Below are 14,392 nucleotides of genomic sequence, written 5' to 3' on the forward strand. Positions count from 1 at the left end.
CTTGCCTTCTGCCTGACTCATTGCAGCACTGTGCTCATCATTCACCATCAGCTTGGTGTTGTGCGCCCGCCTGCTATTGCTGTTTTGGCATCCACTAACGTCTCCCTTCCTCAGTCTAGTGCAATGGAGGACATTATGTGCATACTGAGAAACCTAAGTGTGATGTCATTATGATGTGTACATGCTGTATTGAAGATGACAGAAGCCACTTATTGACTTTTGCGGTCGAGATGCTTCACAGTGGTAGACATTTTAACAGACGAAATAAAAGAGCAGCTCATTATATCTTGAGTGAGTATATACATTGCCATTTTGGAGGCTATTGCTGTCTTTTCTTTCTTTGAAAGTTAGAAACTGCCAACTTTACCAAAGAGCCCTAACAATATTGTGTGTGAACGCTAATTTAGAATTTTGAGATGTTATGTCATTGTGGCTCAGTTAGTAGAATAATGTTGTATGATGGTAGTGGTACTGTGTTATAACTAATGGGAATTCGACTCTTTTTTTTCTTTATTTTAAAAGTGCTGCCAAGTTGTGTTTGTATGGCTACATTCAACCAGACTATGGAGTGAGTATGTGCACTACTGTATTTTGACATATTCGACAGCTGAAAACAACACAGTGTCACGGTTTGTATGTTTTTCACCAAAAATAGAAATAAAAGGAGCTGTGTTATTAATATGAATATTCATTACATTGGCCTTGTAAACACCACAGAACTGCTTTTTAAAATGACAGAAATTTTGATTTCCTCTAGAGTGCAGTTTAAAGAAAAGTATTGATAATTTTGTTAAAAATAGCACAATACATGCTTAAGGACAAACTATACATGTTCAATTAAAAGAACTCAGATATTACAGTAACTCAACCCTGTCAGAAAATAAAATACATATTTTTATGACAGGGTACCCTTTTGCCACTAGTGGCTGCTGGCTGCATGTGAAATCTGAAGGGTGTCAAAATGGTTGCCTATCCTGCCAGCAGCAGGAATTGGTAGACAGGTAGGCCTGTACAGAGACATTACTAAAGTGTCCAACAAAGGTGCATGGGTGGCACTGATGGTTTTGCTGAAGTGTGGGGGTGGGGGAGTCTTAGAGAGGGTCTGCCGTTTTATTCATATGTGTGGTAATATTGCGTATCCGCACCCCCTTCTCCCCACCCTCCCATCTGCAGCTCCCCCCCCCCCCCCCCCCCCCTCCTCCATGCAAAAGAAGAGGGATGAAGAGTAAACATTTTCTGCTTTGGTTCATGTTCCAATTTCATTGGATTGGTTGAGTGGACCCTACTGGTTCCACCCTGTATATCAGAGCAAAAAATTGTGGTCACGCTGTATTCCAAAGGGGTGAGATCATGTTCAGTGGTATTGCAGCCCTGCCATGTTCTTAGAGCACTGTTGAATCAGCCAGGGAGTGTCAACAGTGTCAAAGATTGTCAAGAATGTCATCTTGTTGCACATCACAATGAAAATGGTAATTTTTTACTGTGAAATGTATGAAAGTGAATGCCCCACGAGAAGGAGTAGTTCCATTTATATCTTTTATGACCTTTTCATGTTGATTCTGGGCATTGGTGAGTCCAAAATGTTTTTCTTGGCCATTCCATAAGGAAAACACATAATTTCAATCCTGGGTGTCAAGATAAGGGGTGAGATGTGGGTAAGGGGTGATGTGACAATGTTCCCATAGTGTAACACGTCAGTGGTAGTGTTGGGTGGAATTCTGATGAAATGTGGCACCATTGTGACATCATTAACCCTCTTTAAATGTTACCACATGAACTTCTGAGTTCTGACCCTCAAGGGCACCACACTTTTGCAACATTGCAGAGTTAGGTTGTAGCCACCTTAGAGCCAAATTTGGAACTAGTACATCATAGTGGAGTACTATGGCAGTGTTTCAAGAAAGCGACCCTTTAATTTTGTTGCATAGTACATGATGGCTGTATTTTACACTTACTTTCAGTCTTGCTGCAGTAACTACATTACTAAGTCATGTTGGCTGATTTTAAAATGCCAGTTCAGGCAGTTCTACAGTGGAGAACAGGGTGAGGAGTCAGTTGCCTTTAAATTTGAGGTAGAGTGTTCCTTTTTAATTTTTTGAGTGTTTCTTATATTTTGCATAACTGTTATTAGTGTCAAACAATGCAAAATGCAAAATAGAATAATGACAGTATTATGAAAAGTGTAAATTGCTGATCACCAGAGGCTAGATTATATGCATCATAAAAACCTTAAAAAATGCATGCAAATATGCATAAAAATGCACAAAAATGTCGAAATATGCAAGATCAAATAATAAAAAGACATGGTAGTTACTGGCGGAATAATATCTCAATGTTGAACCTGTGCATATCAGTTACAAGGAAGAGTGCCAAAAAAAAAAAAAAAAACAAACCGGTACATTTAGAACACTGATATCATTTTCCGAATACTTTCTGGTAGAGGTTAGGAAGGGGCCTTTCTGGGGTTATTTTCTAAAAATTTGCAAAATGGGGATGCATACCATGTTTCAAGAATTGGTCCATCTTTGCTATTGTTGTTGGTAACAATCGGATGGGATATGAGTGAGTTGCAGTGAAATAATCGATATGTACAGGACCACCTTTGAGATATATTGCATGCAGAGGGGCACGTTCAAAAACTCCGTAATATTTTATTTAAAAAACAACATACAAGCACGAAATTTTTTGAACAGCATTAGCTTATAATTAATACTATTGGACCAAAGCATCATTTACAATTTTACATTTTTCTACTGTTGTAAACATGAATGACCAAGTACAGTCCCAAATGTTCAGTAGTAAGGTTGTGTCTTCATTCACTCAAAACATTTTTATGAGCAGAAAAGGACCATTCTACATCAACTGAGGTAACTGGGCTGTATTTGAATTTGGGTGCTATGTTGGCACATACAATTTCTGGTAAAAACTCACCCGTCCCATTAATAAAACTATCAATTTGGCACAAGGGTTCAAAGCCTGGGTTATTGTTTAAAATGTTTTCAAACTTTTCTTTAAGTTTTCGTGGGATATCTCCAGCAATGAGGAGTTCACTAGAATAATTTTATTCATTACCAGACCTTGAGTTTCAAGCTTTTTAATAATTGCAGGATATGGGGAAAATGAGTGATAATGTCTTTTTTAACACCTGATTCATTAAGGGCTTCCTTGCATTGGCAAACTGCCAAAGCCTCTGCACTGTTGAAGCCGTTTATTACCACTCTAATGGCGTCAAAATGTTCATTGGAAAAAAAGAAAAACACAGCTTCGACCCACATACCCCAATGAGTTACCACTGGTTCAGGTGTTAAAGGCACATTTGGTAGTTTTTCTTTGTAGGTCTTGATGCGAGCACTTTCTTTGTGGATGAAGTCAGTTTATTTATATTCACAAATGTGGAACATACTACTTCACCAAGGCCATGTACTCCATGAGCAAAGTACGTCACATGAATGAAATTAGGATAAAATACTTGGAGGGCTTTTCCTGCTTTGGTCGTATAGGGATCAGCAACTGAAATAAATACAAACACCCATTCATCTGCAGAAGATTCTATAAATATTTTTCTAATACCCTCATTCACAAATCTGACGACTGTAGAATGATTTACTTTTTTAAGTTCTTTGCAGGCCACTAAATAGGAAGAAGAAGACCCTTCTTTTAAAGCACCTACAAATTTGCAATGTGACAGCCACAAGTGTCTTTAGTTTTGTCAGCTGAAATCCAGATAATGCTGTCCTTGAGCTCATTGCGTATTTCTTCCAGAACATTTATGTAAATTGTCGGTGTGTGAATTTATGCATTGTTGATTCATGTAGTATATTTTGATTTACCCCCATGAACCATGGACCTTGCCGTTGGTGGGGAGGCTTGCGTGCCTCAGCGATACAGATGGCCGTACCGTAGGTGCAACCACAACGGAGGGGTATCTGTTGAGAGGCCAGACAAACATGTGGTACCTGAAGAGGGGCAGCAGCCTTTTCAGTAGTTGCAGGGGCAACAGTCTGGATGATTGACTGATCTGGCTTTGTAACATTAACCAAAACGGCCTTGCTGTGCTGGTACTGCGAACGGCTGAAAGCAAGGGGAAACTACAGCCGTAATTTTTCCCGAGGACATGCAGCTTTACTGTATGATTAAATGATGATGGCATCCTCTTGGGTAAAATATTCCGGAGGTAAAATAGTCCCCCATTCGGATCTCCGGGTGGGGACTACTCAGGAGGACGTCGTTATCAGGAGAAAGAAAACTGGCATTCTACGGATCGGAGCGTGGAATGTCAGATCCCTTAATCGGGCAGGTAGGTTAGAAAATTTAAAAAGGGAAATGGATAGGTTAAAGTTGGATATAGTGGGAATTAGTGAAGTTCGGTGGCAGGAGGAACAAGACTTTTGGTCAGGTGATTACAGGGTTATAAATACAAAATCAAATAGGGGTAATGCAGGAGTAGGTTTAATAATGAATAAAAAAATAGGAGTGCGGGTTAGCTACTACAAACAGCATAGTGAACGCATTATTGTGGCCAAGATAGACACAAAGCACATGCCTACTACAATAGTACAAGTTTATACGCCAACTAGCTCTGCAGATGATGAAGAAATATAAACTTTGAGGTTCGCCGATGACATTGTAATTCTGTCAGAGACAGCAAAGGACTTGGAAGAGCAGTTGAACGGAATGGACAGTGTCTTGAGAGGAGGATATAAGATGAACATCAACAAAAGCAAAACGAGGATAATGGAATGTAGTCAAATTAAATCGGGTGATGCTGAGGGGATTAGATTAGGAAATGAGACACTTAAAGTAGTAAAGGAGTTTTGCTATTTAGGGAGTAAAATGACTGATGATGGTCGAAGTAGAGAGGATATAAAATGTAGACTGGCAATGGCAAGGAAATCGTTTCTGAAGAAGAGAAATTTGTTAACATCGAGTATAGATTTAAGTGTCAGGAAGTCGTTTCTGAAAGTATTTGTATGGAGTGTAGCCATGTATGGAAGTGAAACATGGACGATAACCAGTTTGGACAAGAAGAGAATAGAAGCTTTCGAAATGTGGTGCTACAGAAGAATGCTGAAGATAAGGTGGGTGGATCACGTAACTAATGAGGAGGTATTGAATAGGATTGGGGAGAAGAGAAGTTTGTGGCACAACTTGACTAGAAGAAGGGATCGGTTGGTAGGACATGTTTTGAGGCATCAAGGGATCACAAATTTAGCATTGGAGGGCAGCGTGGAGGGTAAAAATCGTAGAGGGAGACCAAGAGATCAATACACTAAGCAGATTCAGAAGGATGTAGGTTGTGGTAGGTACTGGGAGATGAAGAAGCTTGCACAGGATAGAGTAGCATGGAGAGCTGCATCAAACCAGTCTCAGGACTGAAGACCACAACAACAGCATTTTGATTTAAGCAAATATTTGCACAGGAAGCCTTTGAGGATTGTGTTTGTAAGTTTGTGAAGAGGAATATTGCTTGCAATGAACGCTTCACATAGATCTATGTTAACCAACTTTTTTGGTTACCTTTGGACAGATCCCTGCTACTGCAACTTGCTGTTGTCAGAAGTTGTTGTTGTGGTCCTTTCTTCGGCATTGCTGTGATATGCAGACTTCTCTTAACATTCTGGTCTGTTTGAAACTTTTTTTTGCCCTAAACATTTTTCTTGCAAACTCGACAATATACAATAATTCCATCATATGTAAATGTTCCAGGATGGTCAGCTATCCACGAAACTACATTTCTTTTTTCGGGTGGCATGTTGCACAAGTCATTACACATGACACATCATAAACATGTTCAACTGTGTACAAGTAAATAGAAAGCTAAGCTGAAACAATGAACGTGCAACTAAAAGCTTGTGTAATTTAATTTAATTGTTGCTGATGCATACGGTATGACAGCAGAGGGGATTAACTGAGGGCGTGTGCGCAGGACAATTGACTCTGTCTGCCTGTTCCTGTTCTTTAATGATTTCGCTAGGCAGTGGCCTCTCTGTTAGCAACTGACCACAGTTCTAGGTCTTCAGTCAATCTGTGAGACATCAAAAAAACTAGATCGAGCTAGAGACTGCCTGTCAAAATTTTTAAAATATTGTAAACATGGAGCAAAAATATGCATCCTCTCTAGTTTTTGTTAAAATACGCAATAACCGGTGTAAAGGAGCCAAAAATGTAAATGCATATGCAACATGCAAATGCATATAATCGGTTCTCTACTGATCACCATATAGCAGAGAGATATTGAGTTGCAGATAGGCACAATAAAGAGACTGTCAACATGTAACCTTTTGGCCAAAAGGCTTTTTTTCTGAATTAAACAACACACACACACACACACACACACACACACACACACATGACTACTATCTCTGTCAGCAGAGCCCTCAGCAGACAGAGACAGCAGGTTTTTGTGTGTGTGTGTGTTTTGCATAATTCAGAAGAAGGCCTTTTGGCCAAAAGCTTACTTGTTAACAGTATTTTTGTTGTGCTTATCTATGACTCAACATCTCCACTATATGGTGAGTAGCATTCTATCCTTTTCATGTTACAGTGATATCTCTGTTTTATTTTTTTGTGTGGTCCAGACTTAAAAAACACAAAATTCAGGAAGATCCAGAATCGAGGAAAATTTTAAAACACCAAAATAAAAGCAAAACATAGGTAATTGCATATATGATTGAAACCTCTCCGATACATTGTATAAAATCTGTAGAATTGAAGGAAATTAATATGTAGTACAATGTTTATATAATAATTTGTGGTAATGAACTTCATCAGTTCTTAAAGAAAGTGCTGTATAGCAGCAAGTACGAAGTCTGTTCAGAAAATTACAGAACTTCGTCCACAAAAGTTTTCTATGCTCACCTTTCACTTATTGTGCAAGGTCTCCTTCTAAATACTCTCCTTCATAATTGATATACCGCTCCCAATGCCCTTTCCACTTCCAGAAACAGTCCTCATTCACTTCTTTGCTGGATGGCGTGAAGCTCCATCTGCGTGTTTTTTTTTCTCTAATCTATTGCTGCAAATCTTTATCCTTTCATTGGGGTTTTCCACTTTGGAAATAAAAAAAAAAGTCTGCAGGCTGGAGAGTACAGAGGATGAGGCAGCACAATGATTTGGTTTTTTTGTGCAATAGTCATGCACCATTTGGAACGAATTTGTTTTATTGTGATGTAAGAGCCATGAATTACCTCACCATGTTTCAGTCCATTTTTTTCTCACATTTTCTCGCAGGCATCGCAACAGTTGCAGACAGTAGCATCGATCAACAATTTGTCCCCATGGACGAAATCATGATGAACTAATCCTTCAAAGTCAAAGAAAAGTATCAGTGTGGCTTCGACATTTGACCTGACCTCATGAGCTTATTTTGGTGTTGGAGAACTTTTCCTAACTCATTGTAATTACTGAATCCTGCTCTCAACATCATAACCATAGATCCACACCTCATCATCAGTTCTGATTCTCTTAACGAACATCTCATTCTCATTTGCGCGATCCAATATCTTCAGAGATTGCAAGGCATAGGTCTCTCCTGTCTTGACGCATGAGCCATTGGGCAAACTTGGCAGAAACATGCTGTGTCAGAATTTCATTATGTGATCCAACTGAAGTGTTACATTCATCTGCAATCTCTCTGACAGTCAGTCTTTGATTGGCATGCGCAGTTTCGTTGACACTCCTGACACGACCGTCATCAGTTGACATTGAAGGGTGTCCTGAACCAGAGTCATGTTTAACTTCTGTCCATTTTTAAACCATGTAAACCATTCATAATGTCAAGTACAGCTTAAGCATTCGTCACTGTACGCTTCTTGTGTCATTTGGTGTCTCTCTATAAAGGTTTCTGTGAGTTTCATGCAAAATGTAATGCAGACGCATCACTCCTATGACCCTGCCATCTCAATTTCGCAAACTGTGTGGCAGACTGAACGATAACCAGGCATACTACAATGAAACTTACGGCAGTTACACATAAAAACACAGGTGTGTGCAGGGATGCCAACCACATTTCGCTGCAACACACCATTGGCACAAAATTACAAATGTTCCAGAATTTTTTTAACAGACTTCCCAAAAACTGGTCAAAAAATTGTATTGTTATCTGTGTACAAGGTAATCTAGCTATTTTCCAACATGTTGTGACCACAAATTATGCATCAAAACACACGTTTCTGAGCCATTTTTCCTTTGTGCTTACTCAGAAAAAACCAAAAATTGATGAACGTGGTGAATTAAACAGAAAACTGAAGTACGGTAAAAGGCGTTGAAATATAGTATGTGGGGATGTGTGTTGTTACTTCATAGTTAATGGCAGTGCAGCATACTCTGATGATGTGAGTACAGTGACCTCTACTGTATTGCTTTTAAATTTTCCTTGTTCATCCTGCTGAGGGATCAAGCCCATTTCACAGTACTTTTTGCAGGAACTGGCATAATCGTGGCATAGTGGCACCAGGAAGGCGACTAGAAATAAGGCTATCGATTTATCTATAGCTATAGTGCCGAGTTGATGTTTATGGATGTGTTATTGACAGGAGAATCACAGTTGTGGCGAGAGCTCTTTAGAGGAATGTGTTTTTGGTTATGCAATGTGTGAAATACTTGTGACTAGAAACACTATGAATGTTACTGCTCATCATTTCACTTGCAGCAATTTAAACTGTCCTGTTAGGTTCCTGCCTAACCACATACTCAGAAATTGTCACATATTCAGAAAAAAGGAGCCAATTACTTCTGAGAAGGAAGTATATGAATTTCATTGCTACTCTTTTTAGTCTCAGGAATTAAAGCTGTCTCCATGGCTCCTGCCTAACCATACACTCAGAAATCATCACATTTTCGAAAATAAATAGCGATTTATTAGTGTCAAGGAAGAATTTGAATTTTATTGCTGCTCATTACACTCATAGCATTATAAGCTATCCTAAGGTTCCTGCTGAACCACCCACTTAGAAATTACCACATGTTCGGCAGTGGACAGTCAGATGTTTATGTCAACCTTTGTTCTCCAATCAGACAGAAATGTTAAATAAAATCGAACATTGCAGTATGTACTTGTATTACATTCATAACAAATTCCCAGAATTTAATGATACTAAGATGGAAAAAATTTTTTGTATGCAGCAGGATGCAAATGTACCTAATGTACAAATCTAAAATTTTGCATGTGTAGAGGAAGAGAGCTGTTTTTTAATGGAAAAATATAATAAAATATGTAGGATTAATATTTTGCCAGAAATTTGAATTTTTAATTTTTTATTGTCTTTTTTATAAAAAGCTAACTCAAATTCTAATCATGCAATTAATCTGAAAATTTTACTGTAGTGTCCTGAGAAAGTTATAAGACCACTGAGTGACAGTTATTAATTTATGGTACAAATTGTATTGTTAACAGAGTTTTTAATTTTGCACATCGAAAAGTAACTTTTTTTCTACATACAATCATCTAAAAATCAGAATGTAATTGCAGGAACTCATATTTTTTAATTCCAGGGAGACAGCAACACAATGCGAACCGTTTTTTATAGCATTAGCACATATACTTTTTGAGAAATGGCTTCTAATAACGTAAAAAATGTAAAACAGCGAAAATGAGGTTCACAGATTTTCTTCTCATACTTCTACATGTAATAAGCTTACCTCAATTTTAAAATCCTCCATACTGATACTCCTCATCCTCCAGGTTTTTCTTCTCTCCTCTTCGAATCTGTAGGGCCTGTATTTGCAGGTAAGACACTGATCTGTTAGCTTTCTTGACCCTGCTCTCATCGATGGTGTAAAATGCTTTTGTTGTAAACACACCTTCAGCACTTCAATTCTGCCATTATTTCCGTTATTGTAACATAAAACTGCATCATAGTCACCGATTTTCAGTACTTCCAAGTCCCCAGAATGTCCTTCTGAGCATCTAATCCAAATTAAATTATTGAGGCTTCCATTTGCATTTTGTGTCTTTCCTTGAAGACACTTCCTCAATAAATCAAGGTTTGCAAGAAACCTGAATATGGGCTTATTGCATTCATAACAGGTTCTGGTAATGAATGTTTATATGAATACATCTCATTTCTGTTGTTGAACTTACACCAGTCATCTTTTGCACACAGATTGTGCATTGGTGTTTGGTCAGTGGATAATTTGTGGAAAAAAATTGCCCACACAGCACGCCCCACTGCCTCTAAATTGTGTGTGTTTTTCCTGATAGCTCTCCCATAAAATAATTGAAGAGAATCAGTTTCTTTCAGAGCAAGCCTGCCTTTTCCTCCTACTGGTTTTGCATCCTCAAGTACCTCACCTTTCTTCTCTTTCAGCAAGTGATGATGCCTACCACCAAGCCTCTTTTGGATGTGGCCAACACATTCCAACTTTTGTATTGTTGTATTGTATGGATTTTTACCTGTTAGTGCTTTGAACGAAGAGGAGTCCCCATCACCAGGGTGTTTAGTATATCTAACACCATACTGGTACTGGTCCTCAGATCTGTAGAACATCCTCACAACTTCATCAGCTTTTATGTCCCCACTTGAGCTACTATAATTTTTAGATCATGCTGTTGCATACTTTTCTTGCCACAGTTTCTCACTGTCTTCATTGTTGGACATGTTCCTTGTTGCAAACTGGTGGCAGTATTTAGACATAATTTCTACATCCAAAACTTTACCTGAGTCAATACCAATAACAGATGAACCTCATTAAAGAGATGTGTGACCCTTTTTCATCAAGGTCCCATCTACAGGCACTTACAGGTCAGTAACATTTGAAGGAGATTCATGTCATGAATATTTACCCAGTATCTATTTCTTTGTTATTTATTTCCACAAATTCCTCCACTGCTTTCTTCGTAGAAACTTTGGCAGTACCACATGCTGCGTCAGACGTTTCTTTATTTATTTTTTCAAACCTTGCACAAGGTGGAGGTATGTTCAGAAAACCAAACAATAAATTATCTCCTTCCCTGCCCTGTCAAAGACATCTCAGAGAATATGCTAACCTAAAATTGCTTTCATAGGTACCAGTGTCCGTTTTTTTGGGAGGAGGATAATGAAAATTCATAGCCACAAGAACCACAAGTTAATTTAAAATTACAAGCTATTCCTACTTTTCTTTCTTCAACAACAATCATGCATTCAATATTTTTACAGGTAACACATGAACATGAAAAATTTATAGCCTGGCAGAGAATCTCGAAACCAATAAGTCTGAATCCAGTGGAATCCAAATCATCATGATTCACGCACCTGTGCAATTCTCCTGTCCCTAGTTTCGATGCTGAAACTGAGAGCTTATGTTCTTCATTTCAAGCTGCTTCCTCTTTTTTGTTTGTAAACCGATTTCCATGAAACCTCCATTTCCTAAACACAGTTTTTCCACCACCCATTATGCATAAATCTTGACTTCCGTGTAAAGGTTTGCGAATTCAACCTTCCACCTACTAATATGTGTGTTACTATTGTCAAAATGTAAATAAACCAAATGCAAGAAAGTTTTCAGGCAAAGGTGTAGGTGTCAGCCAGAGATATGGGTGGCAGCCAAAGATATTGAAACAAAATAGCCTTCACATTGACAAAAATTCTGCTGAAACAAGCAGTTTCTGAAAGGTGGGAGTGGCTGCCAGTGCAGAGTTAATCAGTTTAACAAGTTAAAGGCATTTGTAAGGCTGCTATTATGATAAAATTCACACACAACATGGATTAAACTGGGTAAATAAAGAAAATAATACTTGTGAAAAATAGTTTTTTGCACCAAAATCCATTACATCCCCCCTCAACTGACTATTAGTGATAAGGGTGATGTGTGTGTGATAAATTTTCAATGTGCTGCTGCTTTGAAATGGCATACTATGACACACACACACACACACACACACACACACACACACACACACACACTCTACAAAGGAAATGAATAATAGAAATGCACAAAATTCGCACTGGAATTGTTCACACGTGCTCACAAAAATTGATAGTCGAAAGCCCACTTGTGATGTCTGTGATGCTGTCTGTGAACCTTTATATTTCTTGCAATATCCATACAACATTAGTTTACTTTGAATTGTTGACAGAGATACACCTGAAGAGACATGAGTGCATCTTACATGTCACATGTTGAGGATATGTTTATGTGTAGCCACACCAAAGGTTCAAACATGGGGTCATGCCACGATATCTAAATATATGGGGAAATCAAAATCATTTGTGCAAATGTGGGTAACACGCTATTATAAGTGATTTGAAATTTGGGTGACTGTGAAGAATATGGCTCAATCGGTAAAGTGACTCCAAAGTGGAAAAAAAATCATTATTAACCTTTCTTTGGGAAACCCATTCTTAACATTGCATCTAGTGCAAGCAAAATTAACTTTGAAATGGCTATCAACACCATTTTGATGCATTTGGAGATCTCTTCCATGTGAATACATGGAAAATTTGGTTTCAAGCGTGCCTTGGAGATACCAAGCAATTATTGAGGCAATTAATGAGTGGGCGTATTATTAATTGTAGTTGCATTTTTCTTTTGTTGTCAAATACATTTTTCTACTGATTAACCCAATTGTGATCTTACTTAACTAAACTGAGCGAGGTGGCGCAGTGGTTAGACACTGGACTCGCATTCGGGAGGACGATGGTTCAATCCCGTGCCCGGCCATCCTGATTTAGGTTTTCCGTGATTTCCCTAAATCATTCCAGGCAAATGCCGGGATGGTTCCTCTGAAAGGGCACGGCCGACTTCCTTCCCTAATCCGATGAGACCAATGACCACGCTGTCTGGTCTCCTTCCCCAAACAACCAACCAACCAACCTTACTTAACGAACTGTAGTATAGAATGTACCAGATTCAGTTCCAATCTCTGAACTTTCACTCAAACTTCGCATATCCATTTATGTTAGCACTGTTTCTGTAAAGAGTTTTACTTGCTGAAAATTTATTATCTATGCCATGTTGTGATTTGTGCAGAATGTTTCTCAACAGCATGTTGTGAGAATCCCCCATTATTTGGGCGCAACATGGAAAAACAAAAAAAATGAACAAATCCTTTGGGAACTTAAGCTCCAAACAAAATGTCTGATTCTGAACTTTACACCTTCACAGAACGTAGGTGGAACAAGGAATAAATGACGGATAGAGAGACAGAAATTCTAATGCCTATAAAGTGGTGAATACGCCCTTGTAGCAGAATAGATTTCTTTTGCACCTAGACCCAAATAAAATAAGATAGTCATAAATGGTGGTGGTAGAGCAGTTAAGTACACAGAGAGATAACACACATCTTAAAATCTCAAATCAAGAAAAATACATCTTTGCCATTTGTTTTATTAATGATGTTTATGACTACTGATACTGTATTTAACTCATTTCATTCTGATTGTATATCTGTTCAAATATTAGTTTCATATCTCTGATATTGGAATTATACTACATGATGTTCTGTTTCTTTCCAGATTCAGAACAGATTTCAGACGCTGATGAATCTATTACAGAAAATGACTGGAGTTCGTATGGATGATGATAAGGGAGTGTGAATGAATTATATTTATTGTTTTGTAATTTGTGAAATTAAAATTATTTATGTAAGTTATTGACATGATTGCAGTGTTTGGTTGATTTTTGTAACTAATTAAATGTGTATTATTTATGGTGAAACTCTCCCAGTATGAAAGTGTCTCATTTTTAGGGTGAGTGTTAATTTGACATATTATGACTTGGTCTCAGATGGTGAAACCCCCAATACAGTACACACATAAAAATGCAGTGCTTGGAGCTTTCAGAACCCGAAGTTCCTTCTTAAGGATAGAAGTTAGTATTATAGGTGGACATGATAGGGGAAGGAATATGGAGTACTGAAAGCTGGGAGTACTGTCTATTTATATTTGTGGGTGTCTGCCAACTGTTCTGAGTAGTGCCTCCTGAAAGTGGGTACCAATCAGACTGACTGTCAGTTTGTAATGCAATAAACTTCTAAATTGAATTTTTCTTTTGATACTGATTGAAGCCTGCTGTAGCGTTTTTGATTTAATTGGTTTCAGGTAATTAAAATTCTTCAGAACTTTCAGTGACAACACAAGCATGTTCAAAAGGAAACCACACTTTTGCTGTAACACCTTTATTGCGTATTGTACATTTTAACCACTGTTCCTTTCAAAATACTCCCCTCTACTGGTAAGATATGGTTCTTATTGTTTCTTCCACTTATGGAAAGCCTCCTGGAACACCTTTTCTGGGATAGCATACAGATCTTATGTCACATTGGCCTGGGTTCCCTATATGGTTTAGAAATGACATCCTTTCAACATGGTTTTAAGTTCAAGATACAGAAAAATGTCTGCTGGGGCTAGGTTGGGGAATATGGTGGATGGTGCACAACAGGAATGTGATGTTTAGCAAAACAGCTGCAGAC

At 38.2% G+C, this 14,392-nt stretch overlaps 1 protein-coding gene across 7 annotated transcripts in view; it reads left to right on the top strand.

Moving 5' to 3' along the window:
- Positions 1-13,963, top strand: part of LOC126483869 (uncharacterized) — a 134,870-nt gene extending 120,907 nt beyond the window's left edge. For all 7 annotated transcript variants that reach the window (XM_050107103.1, XM_050107104.1, XM_050107101.1 and 4 more), the window contains one exon: positions 13,437-13,963. In XM_050107103.1, the coding sequence (XP_049963060.1) occupies positions 13,437-13,517 (81 nt within the window). In that variant the 3' untranslated portion in view covers positions 13,518-13,963. The remainder of the gene's footprint in view (positions 1-13,436) is intronic.
- The last annotated feature ends 429 nt before the right edge of the window (positions 13,964-14,392 follow it).

The sequence above is a fragment of the Schistocerca serialis genome, chromosome 6 (assembly GCF_023864345.2).
Source record: "Schistocerca serialis cubense isolate TAMUIC-IGC-003099 chromosome 6, iqSchSeri2.2, whole genome shotgun sequence".
NCBI lineage: Eukaryota > Metazoa > Arthropoda > Insecta > Orthoptera > Acrididae > Schistocerca > Schistocerca serialis.